The sequence below is a fragment of the Zingiber officinale genome, chromosome 10B, assembly GCF_018446385.1.
Source record: "Zingiber officinale cultivar Zhangliang chromosome 10B, Zo_v1.1, whole genome shotgun sequence".
NCBI lineage: Eukaryota > Viridiplantae > Streptophyta > Magnoliopsida > Zingiberales > Zingiberaceae > Zingiber > Zingiber officinale.
This window is the reverse complement of record NC_056005.1, coordinates 73,250,533-73,276,537: the sequence shown is the minus strand read 5'-3', so window position 1 is coordinate 73,276,537 and position 26,005 is coordinate 73,250,533. Positions and strand designations below refer to the sequence as shown.

The following is a 26,005-nucleotide window of genomic DNA, read 5'->3' as shown; positions in this document are numbered from 1 at the left end:
ATCAGGTTCAGTCATTCAATTTAGTCAAACACTAACTGATTACAATTAAATTTAACTTGACTAACCAAGTGAAAGCTGCTATTTTCTAATGGTCAGTAAGTAGCTAACTGGTTAGATAGATTTTATAATATCAGTTTCAGGGGGAGGATTAATTGTCTTTATATATTTTAAAATTAATTTATAAAAAATATCTCCTTTTAAATCAGTTTAACACTAACTAAGTGTTTTAAATTTTTTTTTGGATTTTTTTTCAAACTTAGTTTTGAAAGTTAAACTTACTTAATTTACTTGTTTAAACTTAGGTTTGAAAATTAGTTTTATTTTTCAAATTTTAAACTTTTCAAATTCAATTTTGAAAATTATACTTTCTAAACTTAGTTTTGAAATTTAAGCCCTTCCAAACTTAGTTTTTAAAAGTTGGTTTTGAAAAATAAACTTTATTCGGGTTTGTAACTTAGATTTTTCATTTTAAAAATTATATTCTGTTTAGTTTTCAAAACATATTTTTTGGAAATTTATTTAAAACAAACTTGGGTTTGAAAACAGATTTTACTTAGTTAGATTTTACAAACTAAGTCTTGAAATAAAATCTTATTTAGTTTTGAAAACTTGATTTGAAAATTGAACTTAGCCCTAATAATCTCTTTGTTAAAATGCTATATTTGAAAATTATGCTTTCAATTTTTTTTAAAAATTAAAGTTACAAATTTTAAAGTTAACTATTTTTAAGTTATCTCTTTAAACTTAACTGCTTTTTGAAAAACATATCTTTCTATATTTTTAGCTTAAACTCCGCCACGATAATTTGACTTACATTTCTAGACTTCCTTGCACTTTTTTAATTTGTTCTATGTTCATTTTTGATGAATGCCAAAGGGGGAGGGTTAGGTAGTTTAAGTTAGTTAAACAACCAACTAAAACAACAAAATTTAAAAGCTAACTTAACAACCTTATGCTTGTTTTTACTTGCATATTTTTCACTAACTTAATCAGGTTGTCATTGCATCAAAAAGAGGGAGATTGTTGGTGCAGTTAGCACTAACGGTCTAACTCAAGTTTTGATGAATGACAAAATAGGTTAAGTTAGTTTCATTGTTATCTAACACTCTGACCGAGTCTGCAGGTGAAGCCCAGATAGGTCGACGGGCTGACCTGATGTCTGGCACGAAGCCCAGTTAGGTCGACGGGCCGACCGGATAGCTAGCACGAAGTCCAAACGGGTCAATAGGCTGACTAGACGTTTGGCACAAAGTCCAACTAAGTCGACGGGCTGACCGGATAGTTGGCACGAAATCCAAACGGGTCGAAGGGCTGACCGGACGTCTGGCAAGTAAGTGAAGGTAAGTCACTAAAGGGAAGTGACTATGAGGACGCATTCCCGGGAAGGGAACATTAGGTGTCGATTCGACTTAGGCCCATTTCGGATATCTAAGTCCAGATCGTGACTAGATTCCGGTCTCGAGGAGACGAAATCTAGCTACTACTCTGCTTGTATATTTTAAACTATGCTAACATTTTATTTTGAAGGATATATATATCGTATGTTTGCCTCTGGACTAATGTTTTATTGCAGGAAGGAAGTTGCTGGAAAACTAAGGTCCGGGCGCCCGGGAGGGATCTGGGCGCCCGAAGGTCCGGGTGCTCAGAATAGGTCCGGGCGCCCGGAGGTAAATTTTATCCCCAAACGTCACTTCGCCAAGTGGAGATCCCTGGTTGGCTCGGCTACATCATATTCAGGGCGCCCGAAAGGATCAAGACGCCTCGAACCTCCTATATAAGGAGGGTAAGGCTGAAGCTCAATACAACAACGAAAGACTACTCTTCTGTGCTCCTACGACGCTGTGAAAGCTCTCCGACAAAAGTGCTAGTTTGTTTTATCTTTCTTTTCTTATTGTCGAGTTTTCTTCGCTAATTAATTCTTGTACTTAGTTTGTAATAAATTCTCAAATTATTAGTGATTGCCCATCGAAAGCACCATTGCGTGCGGGCCTTGGAGTAGGAGTTGACATAGGCTCCGAACCAAGTAAAACTACTTGTGTCATTCTTTTTTGCTTTACTTTTTTCGCTGCATACTCGTTTAAATTTTTAAATCGCTATTCACCCCCTCCCCCCACCCCCTCCCTCTAGCGAATATCTCGATCCAACAGTATCTACCATAGATATTTACAAAGTGTTCCTGAAAAAATGTTTAGTGTATACCTGATTTCCACTTGTTGACTGATTGTGTGAAGATCGTTGAGGTGATCTTGGATGCTAGTGTGGAGCTGATTTACTAATTCTCCTTCTTACATTTTTATGTTATACAATTTATTAAGTATTAAATCACGCTTACTTATTTTGATGTCCGAAGTACCTTTATGTACCTTTATTAGCTTATTCTATAGTTGCCTTAGCATTGATTTTGATCTTCCTTTTTGTTAGTGTTTCTCATTTTTCGCATGAGACGAGTACTCCATTTTCAATAGGAAATGTGAATCTAGTCTGAATCATGATCCACATCTCCACCTGAATTTTGAGATGGTACTCCATCCGACCCTTCCAGTATCAGACTCCTCGCAAGAGAAGAGAGGTAGGTGAGCCGTATTGTAGCCTTCTTGATGGGTTATTTCGAATAAATCTCACATAAAAAGAAAAAAAAACAGAATGTACTAAGACTTGATCTTGGATTAGTAATGCGGAAAAATAATAATGTGAAAAAAAGAAATAAACACGAGTGGTGTTGCATCATCTTCGAAAAACAAAAAACCATGAGTGATAAAGAGGATTTATCAGAAGAGGCTATTACATCAATTCTGATTGATAGCTAAAATATGAAAACAATAAAATTACAATACTCAAAGCGGTGGTTGCACTAATTCAGAGCGGTCCCACTCTGATACCAATTGTAGGATTGGAGAAAGTGTTAGAGTGGGTGAATAGTGCTTGTTGCTTTTTCACTTTTTCAGAAAACTTCAAGATATAATGCAGCAGAAAAGAAAAGGAAATAAACACAATGCTAATAAGCTTTGTTTTTACTTAGTTCACAGCTCATCAACTTCTAGTTAAAAGCTTACACTCGTTGAGTGCTTTCGTTGGACAATTCACTAATAGTACGAAGAGAATACAAATGAATCGAATACAAAGTGCATGTAAATAAAAGATACTGACAACTTGAAGGAGGTAATAACGTGAGCGTCGATTGTTAGAGTAGCACTTCAACGTCGTAGAGCAGGTTTCAGAGTAGCACATGAATATGAAAATTGTAAGAAAAGTTATGTTTGAGATGTTGGTCAAACCCTCCTTTTATAGCCCTTCCAAGTACCTGGATCCCTTCAGGGTGCCTGGGTAGACCTGATCCGATCCAACTCAATCGGTGATTATCCACCTCCGGGCGCCTGGATCGCTGATGTGGCTGCATCTTGATGAACCTCTATACGATTGCCTCTATCCATTCTTAGACACCTGGATCCCTTCTAGACGCCTGGAGTTTGATGTGTGTCAACCAACTAAGATGTGCCAACTCAATTGCTTGCTTGGCTAGATTCGGGCCATTCCGAGCGCATGGATTCTTTCTAGTCGCCCGGATCTCCGACTGCTTGGATCTCCTTTTCGGGTTCTTGGAATGCCTTAACTCCAGTTTTGATTTCCTAGCGCTTGAAGTGTCCTTTTTGGTTGCATCCGTAGCACATTACCTCTTATTTGCTCTTCAAAGTTTGGCTCGGTTCTGATTGAGTGCCCTATGATTAGATCACCATTTTGATTTCGCATTTAGAGAAGACTTTCTTTTTCTTGTATAGTTTCCAAACTAGGTTAACTAGTTCGACAGTGATTTCTTCATCATCTTCAAAATCCAACTTGACTTCGGATTCGAGTCGCCTCCGGGCGCCGGGATCCCTTCTAGGCACCTGGAGTCTGACGTGTGTCAACCAACTAAGGTGAGTCAACTCAGTTGCTTGCTTGGCTAGATTCGGTCATTCTGAGCGCATGGATCCTTTCTGGTTGCCTGGATCTCCGGGTGCCTGGAATGCCTTAACTCCAGTTTTAATTTCCTACATCACAGAACTAGCACAATAGCCATAATATAAGTATAAAAATATTTTAGATAGTCTTAGGACTGTTCGGTCCTTACTTTTGGATTTCGTTGAAACCCTATGTCGGACCGACTTCTACTGTTCCCTCAACGGGAAACATGTCCTCACCTATTTCTCTTAGGAAAGTTTACTTGTTACAAAATATCCGGTCCTCCCGATCTATTTGGACTATTACTCAGCATCTGATCTTAACATTTGGGACTTTTGGCTAGACGTCTAATCCTCGACCTGACTAGACTTCTACTTGATGTCTGTAACCCTAAGGCTTCTACCATATCATGCTTAGGCTGAGTCTGATATAAAAAATATCAGGTCCATGCTGAAGTTGATATTAGACTATATCAAATATAGAGTGGATCTGATATGAAATCATATTATGTCCCATGGTAGAAAAGGTTTGATGTTTTTTGGTAATTTTAAAAGTAAGGTAATTTTTTTTGGTAAATAAATATATATAATATTGTTTCATCCGTCGTACTTGTTACTATCATTCAACAATTTCGACGGTCCAGATTCGTCTGCTTCTTAAATGGCCGCGCTAGTCTAGTGGCCTCTCTACTCTCTCTCGTGCTTCCTTCCAATCAATCCTCCCTAATAAATCTCCTCCTCTTCTCCGCTGCTGGCCCACGTACCGAAAGGAAGAGGAAGGGAGGGGGTCTCTGAGAGGCGTCGTCGATGGTGCTCGGGAAGCGGCAGTCCATCCGCCGGACTACCAGCATGACCGAGTTTGCCGCTGGTTCCGTCGCCTCCGACGCCGAGGCCATACAGACGCATCCCGACCAAGATAATCTCGGCGGAGGACTCATCAACCGCCTTCCCGTACATAATAGATCCGCCGGCGCCGCGGATTGGCTGGGATCCAGGTACCAGGAGAGACATAAACTGGCGCCGATGCAACAGGGAGTAGGGCTCCGGAGGAATTCCGCAGACCTCGCCGCGGTGGAAGCCGCGCGCTTTCTCAGGGAATGTGGCCTCTGCAAGCGCCTCCTTGGCCCTGGACGGGACATCTTCATGTATAGGTACTGCTTCTTCCTTATGGTTCATGAATCTACGCCTGTAAAATCTCGATTGGTTTTGCCTTTTTCAATCCTTTTTTTTTAAACTTGAGGGCTCTAGTGATATTATTATATGAACTCATCCAGTCGCGTGCTGTCTATTAGCAAACGCCAAAGATGAGCTATTTCCCTTCAAATCTGAAAGCCCATGTGCTTGTGTCTTACTATTGGATGCTTGGTTATGGGAATTCTTTCTATTTCATGATTCAAAATTATGTTTCTTTTTTCAAGAAGTTCCTTTTCTTTTCACAGGGGTGAAGCATTTTGCAGCTTTGAGTGCCGTCAGCAACACATGAAACACGATGAACGCAAAGACAAGTGCTCTATGGTCTCCATCAAGGACAGCACTGCACCTGCAGCCAATAGCAACGAGCAATCTGGCAATGGAGAGACCCTTGCCGCTGTTTAAGATTTACTAATCAAATTATCATGGAGTTACAATCTCACAGTCAAGATTGTGAAGGTCAAAAAACCTGACCAAACTATATGGATCTACTTGGTCTCATGCTTGTTCTCCATCAGCTAAGTTATTACTTATCACGAGAATTAAATCTTGTTGTAAACAAGCTGATGCTAATGGAATTTCATCCCCAGTTTTCTGGTTCAGATCAAAAATAAAATTCTGTTTCCTTTTCTGATGCGTTTGTTGTCTCATGAAATGCTTATCGAGTTAATAAGTAAATTATCGCATAAATTGATTAACCATGAAGCTCTCTTTTTCTTCGTTGTCGGTCTAGCAGAAGATGAAAAAGTGTTATTGTTTGGCTTTTCTCTTGAGTCAGAATCATGTATGAGTCAGATGATTCCCATCTTTTTCTAATGATTGCTCCACACACTTTGATTTCAAAGTTGTATGGACCAGTGTTTATGAAGCAGAAGGCCAAATTTTTCATTTTTTGTTGTTCATTCATAATACAGATCTATATGGGGATATTTGAATCATAGCAATTCTTTTGTTAGATGAGTCAAGTAAGAAGATCCTAGATTTTATATTCTGACATGCTGCATCAATTAGGTATAGAATAGCATAACTTTGTATTGAGATTAAATTAGAAAATATTTCCCAGTGGCAAAAGTTTTGCGTGATGCTGATGTCTTATCAAGTAGACAGCTTCAAATAATATTGCCATAAACTTAACTGATGTGGTTGGACAAGGTTGAACGTTCTTCCTTTTCTATCAATTCTTGGTTCTCACATCAAAGGGGAACAGGAAAATGAGTAGGTTTCACTTCCATGTGCTTGTTTTCATTGAGGATTTTTTCTGCAATGGTGTGGCTGCTGAGGTGCCAATTGTCATAACTTTATCTCAATCCTTGGACTCCACTGATTCAGCATCACTCATGCTTGCTCTGTGAATTTGAGGTCAGAGTTTTTTTCTCATCTTCTTAGTTCAAAGATTTGATGCATTAGCCTTGATTTCACTGATTTCTCACAAATGCTTGGACCTAATTCTTAATGATGATCTCTGTATTGCATATGTAATTGTATTCTTCTCTTATGATCAACTGACTTCATGAAGAGTAACTTCTTAAACAAAATCAATCCAACTCTGCAGAATTATTACTATAATATGGGATCTAGATTGAGAAAATCCATTTAGCTAAGCAGAGATGCATATTCCAACAAGGCATTAAATTAAAACAATTTGGCTAAACAAAGAAAACTGACATATTAAGATAGATATGAATGGATGAATATTTATTCAGTATTGAATCCACATAGCCACTCATTTGTAATGGTAGAATTAGTTGAAATTCTTTTCAGGATAGTTTAATGAACTCTGCATAAAGATGATCATGTGTAAAAACTTTTAAACCTCCATGAGATAAGATTTGGCTGGTGGTTCTTCATGATTTTATTATATTAATGCTTTATGATTTTTTTTTTGAAAAAAAAAGGCAATGGCCCTCCTGTTTGAACGTTGAGTAGTACAAAAGCAGTGGCAGCTTATTTGAAGACAATCTTACAATTGGTTGACCTTCAAGTCAAGTATTCATTTCTCCTGGTTAAACAATTCATGCACGAAAAGTCAACTTGGGGACACTAACAAGCTAATGTTTGTTTGCTTCTTTTGAGAACTCTTCATTGTTTAAGTTTTGTTGTTTACTATTGACAACGAGTTTTAGAAGCTATGAGCTGTGCACTAGGCAAGTTTTAAATTAGAAGGGAATAAATTTTAAACATATCAAAATAAGATAAACTAAATGAAATTATACGACATAAATAGAGTGTGGATGATGAGGAAAGGGTGTTTCACATGTTTGGAGGTTTTTAGAGAATCTCAAGATAAATTAATTATGTATTTTAAATAAATTTATCTAAAAAGTGATTGGAAAATAATGCACAAGAGCTGTAGTATTAAATTAATATCAATAGAATTGTTTTGATCTAATATTATCTTTGTTAGTGCAATCACTCCAATTGGTCGAGATCAACCTAGTGATGTTGGGATATTGTAGTACAATCTACCTAAAGTGGTCGAGGTCAACTTAGCAATTTGAGAAGTTTAATATCTATTGGCAAAAGAAAAGTTGAATATGCATTGGCTAAGAGAAGTTCAACTGGTGTTAGGGATCTAGGTTAAATCGAATTGATCGAAAATATATTTTTTATTAAGAAAAGATAAATGGAATATCAATTTGGATTAATTTTCACAACATAATAATTACCACTCAGTTTCATAATTCAGCTATCTTTAATTGTAGTAATATTATAGATTATCCTTTAGGCTTCGTTTGGTATGTATGATAGAATAGAATTGGGTTGATTAGGATAGAATTAAAGGTAGGATAAATAATTCCTCTTGAGATCAAAGGATTATGAATCCTACCTTTAATCATCCATAATCCTATCACTAATCAACTATACCAAACGTTTGATTAAAATTTTTTTAAAAATATAATCTTATCCTATCAAGCATATCAAACGGAGCCTTAGTGTTCCGTTATACTAACATGCATGCTAATAGGAAAGTTTTGCCACAATGGTAAAATTATCGATTTATGATTAAAAATCACTGGTTTGAATTCTAAAAATAGTTTCTTGTATAAAATGTAATGTAAGACGGTATATAATGGATCTTTCCCAAGGATCTCTCGTAAAAAAAATAAAGTAAGACTGCGTATAATAGATCTTTTCTCGAGATCCCGTATAGATAAAATTTCTTATATCGGGCTATCTTTTTTGTAAAATCTATTTCATTAATTTTAATTTTACCCTGGATTGCCTCGTCTTGGACTCGTCTTGGACTAACTTACCCTCGATATTTTCTTCTTCTACTCTTACCCTAAATGTCACATAATATTCATTTTCATTGTATTACATTCCACCCATATAATAGTTTAAATTTTCTAATTGTTCCCATAAAAAAAAATTACATTTTCCCCCTATTTTTTTAAAAAATAATGATTGCTAATGCCAAATTTGTAAACGGGTGCCTCTTTGTTTCCTTTTTTCCCGATGGGTGCTTCACATTTTACTTTCTTCCAAAAGAGACCCTCACTCGAATGTGAAAAGTCCTAAAACTATCTTGAAACCTCTACTAAAAAAAAAAATAAAAAAATACTCTACTCTTTATCTCTAACTCTTATAGTTTAAATTGTCAATTGATGAAATTTTCTTACATTTGCGAGCAGTTTAAGTTATGCAATTTGCAATGGATGTTAGATCAAACTAGAGAGGGGGAGATGGTGTTGAAACTTTCAGTCCCTAAGTGGTCTGTTATGATCGCAATTCTTGATATTCATGGAAAGAATTTAAGTTAGGTCTTGCCTTGGTGTTTGATATGTTGTCTAAGTATGTAGGGCTTAGGTATATGCACATAGAGTATCTCATGACTCAAGGTACATAAAAGATTGAAAGGTGATTGGGACTGGGAACATTAGACGTAGTTGTGACTGGGAAGCAGAGTGCACAAGTACAGTGAGAAGGATTACACGGAAAGAAAGTCAGATAGCTTTGTGCATCTAAGGAATGAGGAGTTTGGCAAAAAATTGTTGATGATACTATGTAAACAAAGCGAAAAAGATGGGACAAGAAGGGAATGGAGGATTCAATGAATCTCACGAGATAAGAAGCTTAACAAGAGAATGTCTCATCACAAAAGACATTCTATTGGTGAGTTGAGTTGAATGAAAATATACTTGAACGTGGATATAACTCAACCTAAGTGTACTTGATCATTAGATTTGTTGGAGTAAAATTACCCGTTGACTAATGCAGTAAACTAAGGTTAACCAATTGGGATAATTGATTTAATATAATCAACTCAAGCAGTCAAATATGAAACTTACTATGGGTTTGCTTTTGTTTGTGCAGTCTATTGATTACCTTTGAACAATTAACTGATAGCGTATTTGATTGGTACAGTCAATTAACATTCTATATCATTTTTTATTGGATCAATCGACTAATTATTTGTAATTAGTTGACAAATGAAGATTTTATATGAGGAATCGAATGAATCAATTGTAAGCTACGAGATTCAATTAACACCAATTCGACTGATGTTTGAATTTCACTTATTGTCAAAGGAATCAATCGCGAACTCATTCAATATCAAATGATTGGTAGGTGTCATGTCAACAAGATTATGTTAATGAAGCATTTCATGGAAAAAGGTTTAAGAAGAAGTCCACAGGCCACGAACAACACAAACCAAGAAATCTAATTTGTTCTTATTCTACTGTGTGTGTGTGTGTGTGTATTTTTCAATTGTATGCCTCTTGTAGTTCAATTGACAAATTTCTAACAGGCCATTCACCTTTGGCATCTTCAGCTTAAAGAGTACAAAGATAAGAGATTTTAGGAGTAATTGTCTAGGACTTTAGGGCTACCAAAACATATTAAATCGCCCGTCACTATGTAGTATATCCATGTTTTTATTTTTATTATTTTGAATGCTGATTTACTTTGAGACTTTATTAGAATCGTAATAATAGAAAGATAATTTTTATTTGTAAACACGTTATTCATCCCTTTCCTTCCCTTCCAGCACTAACATTCACCTCACTAACAGTATGATTCAACTATTGGTATAATTATCCTCGGATCAAGGTTGATTAGTTTGACTAAGTTCGAGTTAATCCAATCTTGAGTTCTGATGTTTAACGGTGTGTGAAAGAGAAGTCAAGTAGGTCAAGAGATGATTGGATATTTGATTAGAAAAGTCTTAATTGGAGGTTAGATAAGGGAAACCCTGATTGAAGTTAGGAAAGGGAAAGTCTCAATTGGAGATTAGGCAAGGAAAATCCTAACTAGAAATTAGGCAAGGGTGAGAAGTCTACCAAGTAAATAGTCCTAACCAGAGTTTAGGCAAGAAAAGCCCTAACTAGAGGTTAGGCAAGGGTGAGAAGTCTACCGATTGACTAGTCATAACTGGAGGTTAGACAAGCAAGGTTGGCAAGAGATAAATCCAAGTAGATCAAGGAAGACCGGATACTTGGTGAGAAAGTCCAAGTAGGTCAAAGGTTGACCAAACACTTAGTGATCGGAAGTCCAACATGAAGTTAGTAAGGAAAAGTCCAAGTAGATTAAGAAGAACCAGACATTTGGTGAAGAAGCTCTAACAGGTCAAGGTTGACCAGATATTAGGTAACGGGAAGTCCCAACTGACTTTAGTGTTGGACAAAAAAAACCCTAAACTTGGATTAAAACTTAGGGTTGGATAATTGATTAGAGTAATCAATTGGTGATTGGTGCAATTAATTGAAGGTTGTATTCGAGAGCACGGTATGTCCCTGAATTAATTGGGAAATTGATTGGTCGATTTCTTGCGACATTATATAAGGTACTAGACTTGATTGGGGCAATTAATTCAATAGGGTTCAATAGAGTGGACTAATCAATTGGATTGCTTTTCACGAGAATAGAAAGCTTCTAAATCAATTGGGTCAATCGATTAGAAGCTACTCACCAATCGATTGGATGGGTGAAAAGAGCTATTCTTCAGGTTTTGAACGGTCGAGCTGACGTGACAATCTATTGAGAATGAGGTCAATTGATTAAAAGGAATCAAAAGAACCCTAGAAACGGTGTTTTTGTGTAGTTTCTTTTACACCAGTTCTTGAGGTCTTGGTGACAAGTGCTGCTGTACTTTTCAAGTATCAAGAGGCTAACCAAAATAAGAAAAGAGCAATCAAAACACAAGGTTCATTGTTGTAAAGTCATTTTTGATTTCATTTGTAATCTTGTTTGTGTTTCTTATTGTATTTCTTATTATACTCTCTTGCTCAAGTTTGTATGAGGCTTCTCTATCTCCAAGAAGAAGGTTTTCATAGTAGAGTTATGAGTGAGGAGTGGATTCTTGAATTAGTCACCTCAAGGAGGTGGATATCAAGTAAAATTCAAGCATTAGCATTGTGAAGATTATTCGCTTTGAGTTTCCGTTGCAAATCAAGTTCAAAGAAGCGAAGTGAGCTATTCACCCTCCCCCTTCTACATGTCTTAACAAGTGGTATCAGAGTGAGAACTCTCGTCATTGAACTAATCACCAGAAGGAGCAAAGAGCTAGAGGAAGAAGAAAAAGATCCCTAAGTTTCAACAAGTCAAAAACTTATCATCAAAGGAGCTCAAGTTCAAAAATGGATTTTTGAGATGGATTAGGATTTGACATCAAAGCACCTCCATCATAGAGCAATAGTTTTCTCTCATAGAAAGATTTGAAACTCTTAAAGATAAAAAAGGGAGAATCTCTTCGAAAGAACAAATCGACCGAAGAACAAGTCAAGAGATCCTAGGCAAATAATAAGGTAACCAAATTGTTGATTAATTTGTTGCCTGATAATCTCTTGGACAAGATAGGAGAATATCAAGATTCCAAGGAGGTATGGAACAAGTTTTCAAAGATTCATGAACATCCTACCTCAATGCAAAATAAAGTCAAATCCAAATAAAAAAATTCATTGGATCAAGAACTAGAGGTTAAGAGATGTTCAACATCCGAAGATGAAATTGAAGAGGCATCCACCTCAAGAATTGAGGCGGAGTCTAGTTCATTGACATTGAAACAAAAAGAAGTGTCTACATCCAGAATCAATGAAGGAGCATGTGCCACCTCTACAAATCATGAAAATATAATTAGTTCTATTTGTAAAAAAAAAAAATCATATCATATGTTTTGAGTGTAGGGAGAATGAACATTATAAAAGTAACTGTCCAAGATTAATCAAGAAGAAGAGTAAAGTGACACCCAAGATGAAGGAGAAGTCAAAAAGGTTGGTCCTGTGATACGAAAGGGCAAGGAACACATTGTGTACTTCTCTTGTAATCAAAAGGGACATTATTGGAATCAATGTCCAAGGGTGATGATTCCAACTAAGAACTAAGGAGGAAGCTCACATCAAGGGAGAGTTTCTAAGAACAAAGCTAAGGTACCAGTAGTCAATGACACTTCTTTATGTTATGATAAAAAAGCATGCTAGGTTTAAATTTTATGATTTTAAAGCGTGTTATCATGAAAATAACAAACATGATAATTCTAAGAAAAATTATAAAGCATATCATGCTAGAACAAACTTACTTAAGGATAGGAAGGTAGAAAATGATTTACGCAAGAATCCAAAATTATTTAAATATGCGCCTAAAAATAAAAATATCCAAGGTGATAAGGAAAAATCAAAATTTGAGAATTTAAGGATGAAAAATTAAGTTTTGAAGTCAAGATTTGATCAATTAGAGATGCCCCTTAAGAAAATGACAAATGAAGTCAGAGGGCCTAAGAAGAAAAACCTATGCTTAGATAAGCATGAACCATCTAAGAGCAAGAAAGGTTTGGGATACAAACCTAGAGCCAAAGAGGATGTGTCATAATATCATAGAGTTTTATATAGCTATGGAACTAACTCCAGATCTAAAAGTCAAGTCAAAGTTACAAAGGAGGTTATCCCTAAAGTTTACTTTAAGTAGACTAGTATGATTAAGGCTTCTAAGAAGCCTAAAAAAGTCATTAAAAAGGTTTCTAGGGAAGTTATCCCTAGACAGTACTTAAAATTGACTCTAACTTAGAAGGAAAATTAGTAGACTTAAAATGTTACCGAAGTGCTATAGGAAGTCTTTTATACCTAACTGCAGGTCGCTCTAATATCATTTGTTGTGTCAAAATGATGTTAATATATGTGGACAATATCATACTATTGTGAAGATATCTAAATTCTTTTCGATCCTACAATTGGTATCAAAGCGAGGTCGCTTTTCACCTGACTAACCGCCGAAAGAAGCACGAGCCAGAACCATTATCCAAGATTAAACCATGTGGGTGAAATCTTGAACAAAGTAGGGGAAGCCCTAAGCAGGTCAAGAGTGACTCGATACTTGAGGAGAGGCCTTGAGCAGGTCAAGAGTGACTCGATACTTGAAGGGAGGCCCTGATCAGGTCAAGAGTGACTCGATACTTGAAGGGAGGCCTTGAGCAGGTCAAGTGTGACCCGATACTCAAGGGGAGACCCTAAGCAAGTTAAAAGCGACCCGATACTTGAGGAGGACCCTGTGGTCCTTTGTTTGAAGGGGGGAGGATTGTTGAGGTTGTAAGATTGCAAACATAGTCTCACATTGAAAACACATGGAAAAAATCATGGGTTTATAAGAAAAAAGTATCTTCATTGGCATGAGGCCTTTTGGGGAGAGCCCAAGAGCAAAACCATGAGGGATTAAGCCTAAAGTGGACAATATCATATCATTGTAGAGATATCTAAATTCTTTTCGATCCTACAAGTTTTGGATTCCTAAGAGTGTAATCTTTACACAGGTTTAGAATATATCAACTCTAATTAGAAGGGTAGTTAATCCAACCATAGTGAAGTTGATACTCTAGGAAATTTTTAAGGTATCGTCATACTTTGAAAATGAGAAGTTGATTTTTACTCTTAAAGAGTAAAAGTGTGATAATTAAAAATTTTAAAATATTGAGTTTGATCAAATTGACACAAATAGAATAAAATTTAAAGGAATGTCAAATTGGGATTTTGACATCTTCTAAGGAGATGATGACAATTTATGCCTCTTTTGACATAGTGATTAATTATTGGTAAATGTAAGTATTTTCCTTTGCACTAAAACTACCATGCTTGTGTGTCCTATCACATGCCATGAAGTTATATCATACATTTATTATATTATGAAAATACTACTAGTCATGTTATACATGCATCATCAATCTATGATAGTTTTTCTTTTAAAAATTACACATTTGATGTATGTCATAGTCATTATCATGAATTATTTTAAATTCCTTATAATTAAGAATAATGACATTAATTGATATCCTAAATAGGATAATCAAAATTAAAATACTTAGATAGAGATGTATAATCCCTTAGTTTAGGGAAAACTCATTTTACATCTCATAGTATTGAGATACATTAGATACAAATGAGATATTAGAAAGATGAGCAAAACTCAAGATGTTGATTTAGTACATCTATTTGAGTTTTAATTTCATTAAAAAATATAGATTATGTGAAGTTCAATCATGGGGAAAGCTAATGTGCAAGTCATGTGTATTTAGCCTATAGATCATGGTTGTAAATTAGTTTTGAAAATCATTTCAAAAATATTTTGGAAAACCTTAGTGAATTTATTTATTGATAGAAATCATTATTGACCCGTTAGATACAAAGTTATAATGAAACATTAAAGTTTTCAATGGTTTATAATTTTATATCATTCTTTAAAAATAAGATATATTTTCACATAAAACTATTTTTTCCTAATAGTATATGATATAAATAATGTCTATATAAAATTTTATGATTTAAAAAAAAAATCATAGAATTATTTATGAATTTTTGAAATTCAGGTAAAAAATAGAATTGAGAAATTAGAAACCCCAATCGATTGGTAACTGTTACCAGTCGAATGTCACATGTGGTAATCGATTGGCAGCTCAAGCTAATAGATTGGCATAGGCCGAAATTGATTGGTAACTTAAACTAATCAATTGCCTTGTTGTGTTTGACTGAAATGGTCTGATTTTAGTCCATTAAATCACGTTTAGTCAATTTAATTATTTATAATCCTATGAAATGCTTGGACAAGTATTTGAGAGTATTTTTTGGATGAAAATGAGAAAGGAATTGTTAAAATGACTAACTAATATGGGTTTTAGATTCAAGGTTAAATTTTTAAATTTAATTTTGGGATTCCCTAAGGTTTAAAACTCCACATCATTATTGATGCAATGATTGAAGTTAGAGCATGCTTTGAGGGGAAGTTTTACCTTAAATGCATGCATGATTTTGATAAGAAAGGAGATCTATATAAGGATGATGGATGAATGTTCAAGGTTGAGTATTGAAAACAATGGAAGGTTGGAAACCTTCATTGTAATAAGAAGAATTTTGAGAAACAATGGAAGGTAGAGAACCTTCATTGTAATAATTAGATGAATCTTGAGAAAAGATTTTTTATGTGTGTCAAAGGGAAAAAATGTAGGATTTAAGTTAGAATAAATCCTCATTCATTCTTTGGCATGAGTTGAAGAAGACATTTGGCTAATATGAGTTAGTCTAACTTAAACATATTGTCAAATATCAAAAATAGGGAGATTGTTAGTACAATCATCATCGGATCAAGGTTGACCAGTTTGATTAAGCTCAGGTTAGTCCGAGCTTGAATTTCGATGTTTTATAATGCGTAAGAGAGAAGTCATATAAGTAAAGAAAGGATTGAATACTTAACTGGAAAAGTTTTAACTTGAATTTAGACAAGAAAAATCTTAACTGAGATTAGGCAAGGGAAAATCCCAATTGGAGGTTAAGCAAGGGGAAGTCATAACTAAAGGTTAGGTAAGAAAAAATCCTAATGAATCACTATTGACTTAAATATTAGATAAAAAACTTTACTCACCTCCTTAAATCAAATTTTTTTATATTATTGTTATAACTTAATCACAAATCCAAATAAACAACAATAAAGGAAATCATTTTGAGAAATTAAATAAAATCAAAACATTAAATGCATTAAGTTTTCAAATTGCGTACAATTAATCCATCCCCAATAGTCAATCTCACTTGAAAACGAAACAGAAGCATGACAGCACCGTAAACATTCCCTATCTAGGACAACGCCCCCGTCTGAGAGACTTTAAACAGTGTAATTCTGATTCGTCGTGTCCATGTCCAGTCCCTTGAGCTTCACCACCGACTCGACGTGCCCTTTCAGTGTGTGCAGCTCCCTCATCCTGCACCAGAGAGAGAATGCATGCATGCCAAATCTTAATCACGGCGACAGGGGGTTACGTAATTCCAATAGATAATTAAGATGTATAATTTAGTTAATTACCGTGCAATCTCCGCGCGCTTCTTGGCTTGCTCGGCGATCTCCGACAGCTCCCGGTAGCTCTTGTCGTTGAAGACGGCTGAAGCTTCGGCGGATTGGAGGCCATGCAAGGTTCGTTGAGCCAACGCCCACTGCGCCTCCCTCTCACCCCTACCATAATCCTTCTTCGTCGTGAAGGCCGTCTTGTTCTGGAGTATGTTGTCCCAGGCCTTGCCACTGAGGCCGTAGCGGATCATGAATTTGAGAGCGTCGAGAGGGAAGTAGGTGATTATGCTGAAGATCCAGATGACGGCGGCCCAGCCCCAACTGATGCCCTGGATCTTGGCGAAGCTCCATGATGCGTACACCGCGATCAATGTCGCCAGCTGCAACCGAAAATGTACATGTTAGAGATGGCAGCATTAATTTCAGGGTTCATGATATATCAAAGTCTTGAACTAGGTTGCTCACGAGCTGGGCGGCCAGGAAGGCAGCCACGAGCAAAAGCCCGGGGCGTTCCAATAAGGACCAGCTCCTCGATCTGGTGACGAAGATGAGCGCTTGGCTGATGATGCTCACTTGCAGGTAAAGCGCTGCCGTTAGCTGCTCGGCGTTGTCGCGGATCGGCTCCACTCCAAATTTTTCCTATGATCATGATCAGGAAATATAAGATTTTTCTTTGATTAGTTTGAGGTGCATGCATGATTTGATTTTGATGAAAGAAAAAAAAGAACTACTCACAGTGAAGAAATCGGTGTCGTGGGCGAGGAAGAAGAAGACGACGGTGATGATGGCGAGGTAGGTACCGAGGACGACGCCGGTGGCGAAGATCTCGCGGAGCTTCCATGAGTCGGGCAGGGGAGAAGGCACGACCCTGTCCTTGGAGATGGTCATTATGGTGCCGTCGTTCAGGATGGCGATGATGAGGACCATGAAGGGGGAGAAATCGAATTGCCAGATGAGGGCGATGAGCATGAAGCCGAGCACTATCCGAATGGTGATCGAGACGGCGTAGATGGTGTAGTTCTTCATCCTCTGGAAGATGGCGCGGCTGGTGAGCACGGCGCTGATGATCACGCTTAGCCCTGGCTCGGTCAGCACGATGTCGGAGGCACCACGGGCGGCGTCCGTTGCGTCGGCCACTGCGATACCGATGTCAGCCTTCTTCAGAGCCGGAGCGTCGTTCACACCGTCTCCGGTCATGCCGCAGATGTGCTTCCTGTCCTGCAACCTCTTCACGATCTCATACTTGTGCTCTGAGACACAGGAAGCAACGGAGGAGGACCTCTCCTCTCTAAGACAAATTCCATATACATGCACAACATGTTAATAATGGCTGATCGATGCTCACCGGGGAAGACTCCAGCGAAACCATCGGCCTTCTCGATGAGCTCATCGATGGGGAGGCCGTCGACGTTGTCATTCTTGTCGCCGAGGAGGGTCGATGAAGGGTACATGTTAGTGCCCATGCCAAGCCGGCGTCCGGTTTCCTTGCCGATGGCGAGCTGGTCGCCGGTGATCATCTTGACGTTGACGCCGAGGTGGAGGGCTTGGCGGATGGTCTCTGCGCTGTCGTGCCTGGGTGGGTCGAAGAGGGGCAGGAGACCGACAAACTGCCATGGCCCGCCAGCGCTCTCTTTGCTCGCTTCGGGGACGTCCTGTCTCGCCACGCCGAGGGCGCGGAGGCCGCGGTCGGCGAACTTGTCGATAACCTCATGGATCTTCTTCTTGACATCGGGTTTGAGATCGCAGAGGTCAATGATCTAAACAAAGCGATCATGTCAAGGTCATAGATTTTGGGGGAAACGAATCAAAATTAGAGCAGAATGAAATTTCGATCATGCCTGCTCTGGTGCGCCCTTGCTGGATCTGTTCCATCGGCCATCGGAATCGATGTAGGTGATTGCAGTGCGCTTGTCGACGGGATTGAATGGAAGGAAATGCACCTCCTTGATTCCTGCACGAGCCTCCTTAGGGTCGCCGAGCATTCCCACGATGCAAGCATCAATGGCGTCTTGGTTCTCAACCCTAGAAGCCCTGCCGGCATGCAGCATTACTGTATCCTTGTCGATGCCGTTCGTGAATACTTCGATCAGGCTCTTATCGACAGTGAGCTTGTTGAGAGTGAGGGTTCCCGTCTTGTCGCTGCAGAGCACATCCATTCCGGCCATCTCCTCGATCGCCGTCATCCTCTTTGTGATCGCTCCCTGCTCCGATAGGCGGTGAGAACCAATGGCCATGGTGACAGAGAGCACGGTGGGCATGGCGATCGGGATGCCGCCGATGAGAAGTACGAGAAGGTTGTTTATTCCGTCGCGGTACCGGCGATGCTGGATCGGGTACATCACGATGATCTCGACGACCATCCCGATAGCGATCGAGCAGATGCAGAAGTTGCCGATGGCGGTGAGCACCTTCTGGAAGTGGCCGACATTGTTGGTGCTGTCGACGAGGTGGGCCGCCTTGCCGAAGAAGGTGTGCACGCCGGTGGCGATCACGATAGCCTCGATCTCTCCTTGTTTGCAGGTGGAGCCAGAGAAAACTTCGTCACCGGGGAGCTTCGTCACCGGGAGGGACTCGCCGGTGAGGGCGGACTGGTCGATCTTGAGAGGATCACCCTCCAGGAGGCGGGCATCGGCCGGGACGATGTCGCCAAGCTTAACGCTGATAATATCTCCGGGAACTAGTATTGCCGCCTCTTGCTCCGACCACTTTCCGTCCCTCAATACCTACGGAAAATCGTCACACCGATCGTTCAAATTGGGGAAAACTCTCATCCCCGCAAATCGTCGAACAGTTTATGTGCACGATGGCTCACCTTGGTCTTCGGGGCGAGTCCGGCCATGAGAGCGGCGGCGGCGTTTCCTGCGCTGTTCTCCTCGATGAAGCTGATGGTGGAGTTGATGACGAGGAGGACGACGATGCCGACGAAATCTTGCCAATCCGGCGCCTCCCCCTATATCGCAATCACAGATCAAGATCATTCCAAACGAATCAAATTGAAAATCCGAAAGGAGGAATCATGTAGTTCGTCGACGTCAACTCACTCCTCCATTAGCCAAGGCGATGGCCATGATCGCGGCCATCTCCATGACCCACGAGAGCGAGTTCCACATGAAGCCCAGGAACTTGAGGATCTTGCTCTCGTTCTTCTCCTCGAGCTTGTTGGGGCCAAAGATCTGGAGTCGCTTCTCCCCCTCGGCGGAGCTCAACCCCTCTTTGCTGCATTTTAGCTGAGCGAAGACTTCCTCCACCGGAATGCTCTCCTGCGCATAATTAACCACATGAGAATGCTGGCCTGCAATGGGATCTAAAACATCGTTAGACGAGTCGAGAGGAAGGATCGAACCAGATCAACCGTCTCGTTCTTGATCTGGTCTAGGGAGATGGATTCATTGGCGGCGGCCATGTTTATTGCTTCTTTTTTGTCGTCTGTGATTCGAGCTGTTGCTCCTATCGGAGCTTGGAACGATTTATTGGACAGGGCAAGAGGAGGGGAGCGGGAGAGGCATGTGCTTCCAGCTCTTGGAGCCCTCCTTCTCGCTCGCTCAGCTCACGAATTCGAGACGAGAAACTGCTTAAGCTTTCATGGCTGGCGATGGAAGCAGGATGAGACGCCTCCATTAATAAGGGGGAGGACAGAGGAAGAGGAGAGGACCGCCGATGAAGTCGCCGAAGGTGGCGGTCTACAGGAGGCAGAGCACGGGAAGCGGGAGCGAAGAGGAGGGAGGGGATCGCCGATGAAGCCGCCGAAGGTGGCGGTCTACAGGAGGCAGAGCACAAGAAGGGGGAGAGGCGAAGCGCGATGAGCGGGCGACGCCCAAAAATATCAACGAGAATTTGAATTTTTTTCTATTTAAAAATATCCTCAAAATTTAATCTTTAAAATCAACGAAAATTTAATGTTTCGTGCATATCCCTTTAATCTATTGTTTTTTGAAGGCCGTTAGCGGCTCAATGCATCTATGCACGTCGATATTTTTATATCCGTTGAAATTGACGTTAAAATTTATTACAGTAAATACTATAACTACTGTAGGTGTATAATCGTGGGTGATATCCCCTGTGAATTATTTGACACGGTTAAAATTAAATTTTTTATTTCTTTCTTTCATCTTTCGCATATAATTCTCTTTTTTTTATATACATATAAGTTTTTTTTTATACTGATTTTAAAGATAAATATTAAGATAAAATTAATTTTTAAAGACTAACTATAACATGAAGTTGATTTTTAAAGATCAATTCTAGCGTGCTAATCATTAATGACTAGTATGTATGTTAGTATTGATTTATGAAAATCAGACTTATTTTCATAAATTAGCACCAACGTGCTTATTTTCACAAATCAGCCCGTTGATGAAAGGGTAACTTAGAATTAGTTGCAACTAAAATTAGTTGGGTCAAGTCGCAATTTTTTTAACGGCAAATTAATTTGAAAAGTCTCCCGAAACTTAACTTTTAGATTATATATATATATATATATTTCTTATTTTATCCCCTTTAGAATATTGCATTCAAAGGAAAAATAAAGAGATGGCGATCTGACCCTTAAAAATTTTTCCATCTATTATCAAATAAATTTGAAAAGATCAGATAGGCCACAGGACAGTTTAGAAAAATTATCCGTCCGTTTATCATCATAGCAAGTGATAATGTTCATCTATTATTAAAAATAAATCATTTATAAATATTAGTAAGAGATTTGTACGGATCGCACGATCAAATGAATCCTCAAACTTTTTCTATTAAAGAAAGATATATTTTTTAATAATGACTAACACTCAAGTAAAATATAAATATTTAGATATTTTGATAAAAAAAAATTCTTAACTATTCAATAAGACTTAATCAAACTATATATAATGATTATTAAAATATTATATATCATTTTATTATCAAGAATTCTTATTTTTAGGTAAAAAAATATAAAGAAATAGGTTCATCATCCTATTATAATATAATTAAAAATATGTGAACTAATACCTATTTTGATATTTCACAATCCAAGAGACTATAATGTTATTAAAAGAATAATATCAATATTTGTTAATTTTAGAATTTATGTCGCATAAAATTATGTTGTATTTTAAAATTCAACATCACAATCATGTTGATGTTTGAAATTCAAGATCACTATTATGTATTCTTTAAATACAACATGAGAGGGATACAGATCCTCTGGTCCGTAAAACATAGATTAGAGGATGAGTCATTCTTCATTATTGGTGGAGAGTGATGACCCCAACTTATTTTACACGTGGGGTCATTACTCTTCATCAATGATGGAGAGTGACATTGGTGGAGAGTGACCCATCCTCTGGTCCGTGTTTTTGCGGATCAGAAGATCTGAGCTGGCATGAGAGGGATAAAATAGAAAATAAATGTACCCTTTAAAAAAATCAAAAAATTAAATACACTTTTTGAGAATTCATTAATGCTAAGTACACGCTTTGATCAATTCGTGAGAAATCTCTTTAAAAAGCACCCTCTAAATCCTAGAATTAGTCGATAGGAAATTTCTATGGGACTGGGCTTATCATTTTAGAATTAGTTGGTGTAAGTTTGATATATGGTACCAACTAAAATATAAAAAATAAAAGAAAAGAAAGAAAGTGAGTGACCCTGGCCCTCGCGGGTATAGCTGAGTTGGTACTCGGGCAAGACTTGTCAACAGAGAGATATGGTTCAATTCCTGACATATGCAAATACTGCTTCAGATTATCTCATGCCCCTTGTCTAGAAAGATCTCTCGGCTAAGGTTGAATAAGTCCCCATGATTTACTCTCTTTTAGAGTGTGTGGAGTCGCCCTAGAGGGGTCGCTAAGGTAATGACTTCACCTTTTGTCAACAAAAAGTTAGTGACCCTACCCCAGGGCAGCGACAAGGTGCCTTCTCAGTTTATCAGGCATCTAAGGATTGAGTCTCAGCTTCAGTGAATTAACAGATAAATTTCTCTTAATGGGTTGATGATCTAAAAACATTGAATTGATGTACCACCCACTACAAGTGTTTCCCAATTTACCTTAATGGTCAGTGGAAAACTTCCGCAGTTCTAAGCCAGTCACCTCCAGGATTAATCAGTGTAAACTGGACACATGATTGCAATAAAAAACAAGTGAGTAATCCTAATCGATATAAGTTGGATACTTGGTGCCAATTAAAAAAAAAAGAGTGATCCTTAAGTCATGATTCGATTTACAACATATGTAAATACTTGTTGGTGCAGGGGGGCCTGACAGGGGTGAATCCCCTATAAAATTAAAATAGCCTTTCTCAATCTTTAGACTTGATTAGTAGTACAATTAAATCTAACAATAATAAAACTGAATTAAACAACTTAAAAAGGAAGATTAAGAGGTTAAAATTTTACTTGGTTACAACCTAAATAATTGTTAATCCAAGGTTGTGAAAGGTACTAAAAGATCTCCTTCGTTGCAGGCAAAGAAACCTTTTATAATGGTTAAAAAGCTCAAAGAAATGCTAGGAAAGTGTTACAAGAGTTGTAGTTCAAGTTCTTGATTATTTCCTAGCTCCAGGGGTCTTTTTATAACCCTTGGTAAAACTCTATCCGAGGTTGAAAGGCGCCTCCAAAATGGTCCAAGGCGCCTTCTAACATATCAGTCTTATCCGTCGAATATAAAAGCTTATCGCCACTAACAGTCATTGGAAGGCGCCTTCTATAGGCTAGAAGGCGCCTTAGTACTATTCATCGAATGCGCCTTCCAAGACTTTGATGGCACCTTCAGTATTGTTCATCCAAAAATGGTTAACTTCCCTCGTTAACGATTTTTCGCTCCATTTGCTTCGGTGATGCTCCAGCTATCCGGAATTGAGCTCACCCGACTTTGATCTTCTCCTCGAGCAGCTTTCTCCTTAACTTATCATCCCTCAGACTGCCACGCACGCCCTTTGTTGGTGCAGGAAGCACCAAATGATCGAACTTGGGTTTTGATTATGTTAAAGGGTCTAAAGTTAAGATGTCTTGTGACCTAACAAGATTGATTGAGCTTGGAAGAAAGTCCTAAGTTGTCTTAGGCAAATGTCCTATTGGATTCTAGGCAGGTGGAAAACCCTAGGGGGTGGTAACCCTAGGTCTTAAGGGACAGTAACCCAAGGTGATGGAAAGTCCTAGCTGCGGTTGGTAGGTGAAAAATCCTAGGGGTGGTAATCCTAGGTCTTAGGGGGTGGTAACCCTAGGCAGAAAGTCTTGGCGGGTCAAGCGCTTTAGGCAAAACCCTAGAGTCAAGAACTCTAGCTGAAAACCCTAATGGCCGCAGACCAGGTGGAAGTCTGGATGGGTTGTGGAGCGGACGTCTAGCAGAAAGTCCCGAAGCCTCGAGCGCTGAGCAAAAGTCCAGTCGGTCTGGAGGAACAGTCTGACAATAGGTAACTTCTCTTGAGAGGAGTATGTGAGGACGCGTTCCCCACTGAGGGAACAGTAGGCGTCAGTTTGATCTAAGATTTCTGGAGGAAATCCGAAATCAGAATCAGATAGTCCGAAGGCTATCAAGTTATTTACATATTAATTGCTATTTGTCTAACTCTGTTTTGCAGGAAACCAACAAGTTTTGCAAGGGTCGGACTTAGTCTTGATCGGTCGATCGAATGGTCGGATCGGTCGACCGAACCCCAGTATAGTAGGATAAGGTTTCTAGAGATTAGACCGGGTTCGATTGTGGGATTGGTCGATCGAACCTTAAGATCAATCGACCGAACCAAGGATAGACAGAGACTCAGTCGAGCAGTGTTGATCAGATCGGATGAGGCGAAGATCATCAACTGATCGGTCGACCAAGCGGTGGGATTGGTCGATCGAACAAAGACTCATCCAGAGAGACTGTATTTGGATAAAAGGCCGGGTGGATTCAGTAGGTTCGGTCGATCGAACCTAGGGATTGTTCGACTAATCCAGGTCGAGTCAAAAATTGATCTTGAGATCAGAGGATCTGGATAAGGTTTGAAGAGACTATAAAAAGGGGTCTCGACCAGCACTTCAGGTACACCAAAAATTAGACTACTTGATCTCCTGTGTGTTGCTCTGAAATGCTTCAACAATGCTCAATTGCTGCTCTGACAATCGACGACTCTTTTACTCATCCTTATATTATCAGTATACTTTGTTTAGTTTTGTACTTGTAATTGCTTACTTGTAAAGAATTTCCGAGCTATTAGTGATTACCCAATGTAAATGATCAACGATCGCGAGCCTTGGAGTAGGAGTCGTCACAGGCTCCGAACCAAGTAAAAATATCCTATTAGTGATTGTGGTTATTTCTTTTTTTTTATTCCATTGCGTTATTCTGAGTTTTCTGAAACGAACGAATTAGCCACGAGTGTTATTCACCCCCTAGCACGTCATCGATCGTATAATTGGTATTAGAGCCAGGTTGCTCTGAATTGGTGAAACCACCAATCGAGCAGAGGGGGTTCTTTGTGAAAGAAAATTATATATCATTTTTATTTTAAAATATTTTACGCCTTTAATTTTTTCTCTCCAAAATTATCTTTCAAAAATTCTTTTTCTTCTTTTCACTATTGGTTGGTATTAGCAAAATATCGTAGTTACCAAAATTTATAATAATATTTTTTTATTAATATTTTATTATTATTTTCTCAAAATTAGTGAATTGCTATTTTTATTTTTCTCCCGCACTAATAATTCAAGACTAAGTCTTGAAACATTTGTTATTATTTTTTTATGCCAGATTCTTTTTTAGTGGCCCACCAAGAAGGCTACAACACAGCTCGCTCACCTTTTTTCTCCGGTGAAGATTTCAGCTACTAATCTAGACATAGGTGTACCACCTCAAGATGTAGGTGGAAATATGGATAATAATCCAGACAGGATTCACATTTCCCACCGAATATAGCGCCCTTGTCCCCTGGGACAAATGGGACGCAGCAACCCGTAAAAAGATTGAAGCCGATGCAAAAGCAACAAAACTCTTCAATCGGGCCTAACCAAAGAAGAGCTGAACCGGGTTGGTCCCTTCAATAGTGCAAAGGAGTTGTGGGAAAAATTGATCGAGTTGCACAAGGGCACTTTCGACACGAAGGTAAGTAAACGAGACTTAATATTAAATAAATTATATAATATAAAAATACAGGAAGGTGAGTCAACGAGCCAGCTTCATGCTCGTAAACAAGATCTTCTGAATGGACTCCACGTGATCAGATAGAAAGTGGAGAACCGCGATGTAATAAGGTACGCACTAAACGCTTTTCCGAGGAATACATTGTGGGCATCAATGGTAGACCCTACAAAGTATCCAAGGACCTTTCGTCAATTAGACTAGATGAACTCTTTTCAAAATTTGAAATTCATGAACAGACTAATGCATTGCCAGGTGAGAAAAGTATTGCTTTGACTGCAGGTGCAAGCAGAACACGAGAACTAAAACTCAAACGCCATACTAAACCCGAGTCTGAAGATGAACCAGACTCAGAAGATGATGATGAGATTGCTGTTGAACTCATGACTATACAAGAAAAATAAAGGATTCACCAAAAAGGAGATCAAAAAGGTGATCCACTAAAAAACCACACAACCAAGCCTTAAAATCAAGTCAGAAGTAACCTGCTATGGCTGCAATAAGAAGGGACATTACAAGCCTAAATGTCCA

At 38.6% G+C, this 26,005-nt stretch overlaps 2 protein-coding genes across 2 annotated transcripts; one reads left to right on the top strand and one right to left on the bottom strand.

Annotated features, from left to right (window-relative positions):
- Window positions 1-4,660: 4,660 nt before the first annotated feature.
- Window positions 4,661-5,765, top strand: LOC122029562 (FCS-Like Zinc finger 6-like). Its single transcript, XM_042588603.1, has 2 exons — window positions 4,661-5,089; window positions 5,378-5,765. The coding sequence occupies exons 1-2, from the start codon at window positions 4,746-4,748 to the stop codon at window positions 5,532-5,534; spliced, it is 501 nt and encodes a 166-aa protein (XP_042444537.1). The 5' UTR covers window positions 4,661-4,745; the 3' UTR covers window positions 5,535-5,765.
- A 10,326-nt stretch (window positions 5,766-16,091) lies between these two features.
- On the bottom strand, window positions 16,092-20,188 carry LOC122030383 (plasma membrane ATPase-like). Its single transcript, XM_042589589.1, has 9 exons — window positions 19,729-20,188; window positions 19,427-19,645; window positions 19,198-19,335; window positions 18,224-19,108; window positions 17,731-18,142; window positions 17,121-17,635; window positions 16,851-17,024; window positions 16,404-16,765; window positions 16,092-16,302 (listed from the first exon to the last, which is right to left on the bottom strand). The coding sequence occupies exons 1-9, from the start codon at window positions 19,786-19,788 to the stop codon at window positions 16,206-16,208; spliced, it is 2,862 nt and encodes a 953-aa protein (XP_042445523.1). The 5' UTR covers window positions 19,789-20,188; the 3' UTR covers window positions 16,092-16,205.
- Window positions 20,189-26,005: the final 5,817 nt, after the last annotated feature.

What these genes read in the sequence shown, in the direction of transcription:
- LOC122029562 (XM_042588603.1), top strand. Translation starts at nt 4,746, where the DNA reads ATGGTGCTCGGGAAGCGGCAGTCCATCCGCCGGACTACCAGCATGACC. An exon ending in CGGGACATCTTCATGTATAG is followed by an intron (nt 5,090 to 5,377) that starts GTACTGCTTCTT and finishes TTCTTTTCACAG; the next exon opens with GGGTGAAGCATTTTGCAGCT.
- LOC122030383 (XM_042589589.1), bottom strand. Translation starts at nt 19,788, where the DNA reads ATGGCCGCCGCCAATGAATCCATCTCCCTAGACCAGATCAAGAACGAG. An exon ending in GCAAGGGCGCACCAGAGCAG is followed by an intron (nt 18,143 to 18,223) that starts GCATGATCGAAA and finishes CGCTTTGTTTAG; the next exon opens with ATCATTGACCTCTGCGATCT. An exon ending in AAGCGCGCGGAGATTGCACG is followed by an intron (nt 16,303 to 16,403) that starts GTAATTAACTAA and finishes TCTCTGGTGCAG; the next exon opens with GATGAGGGAGCTGCACACAC.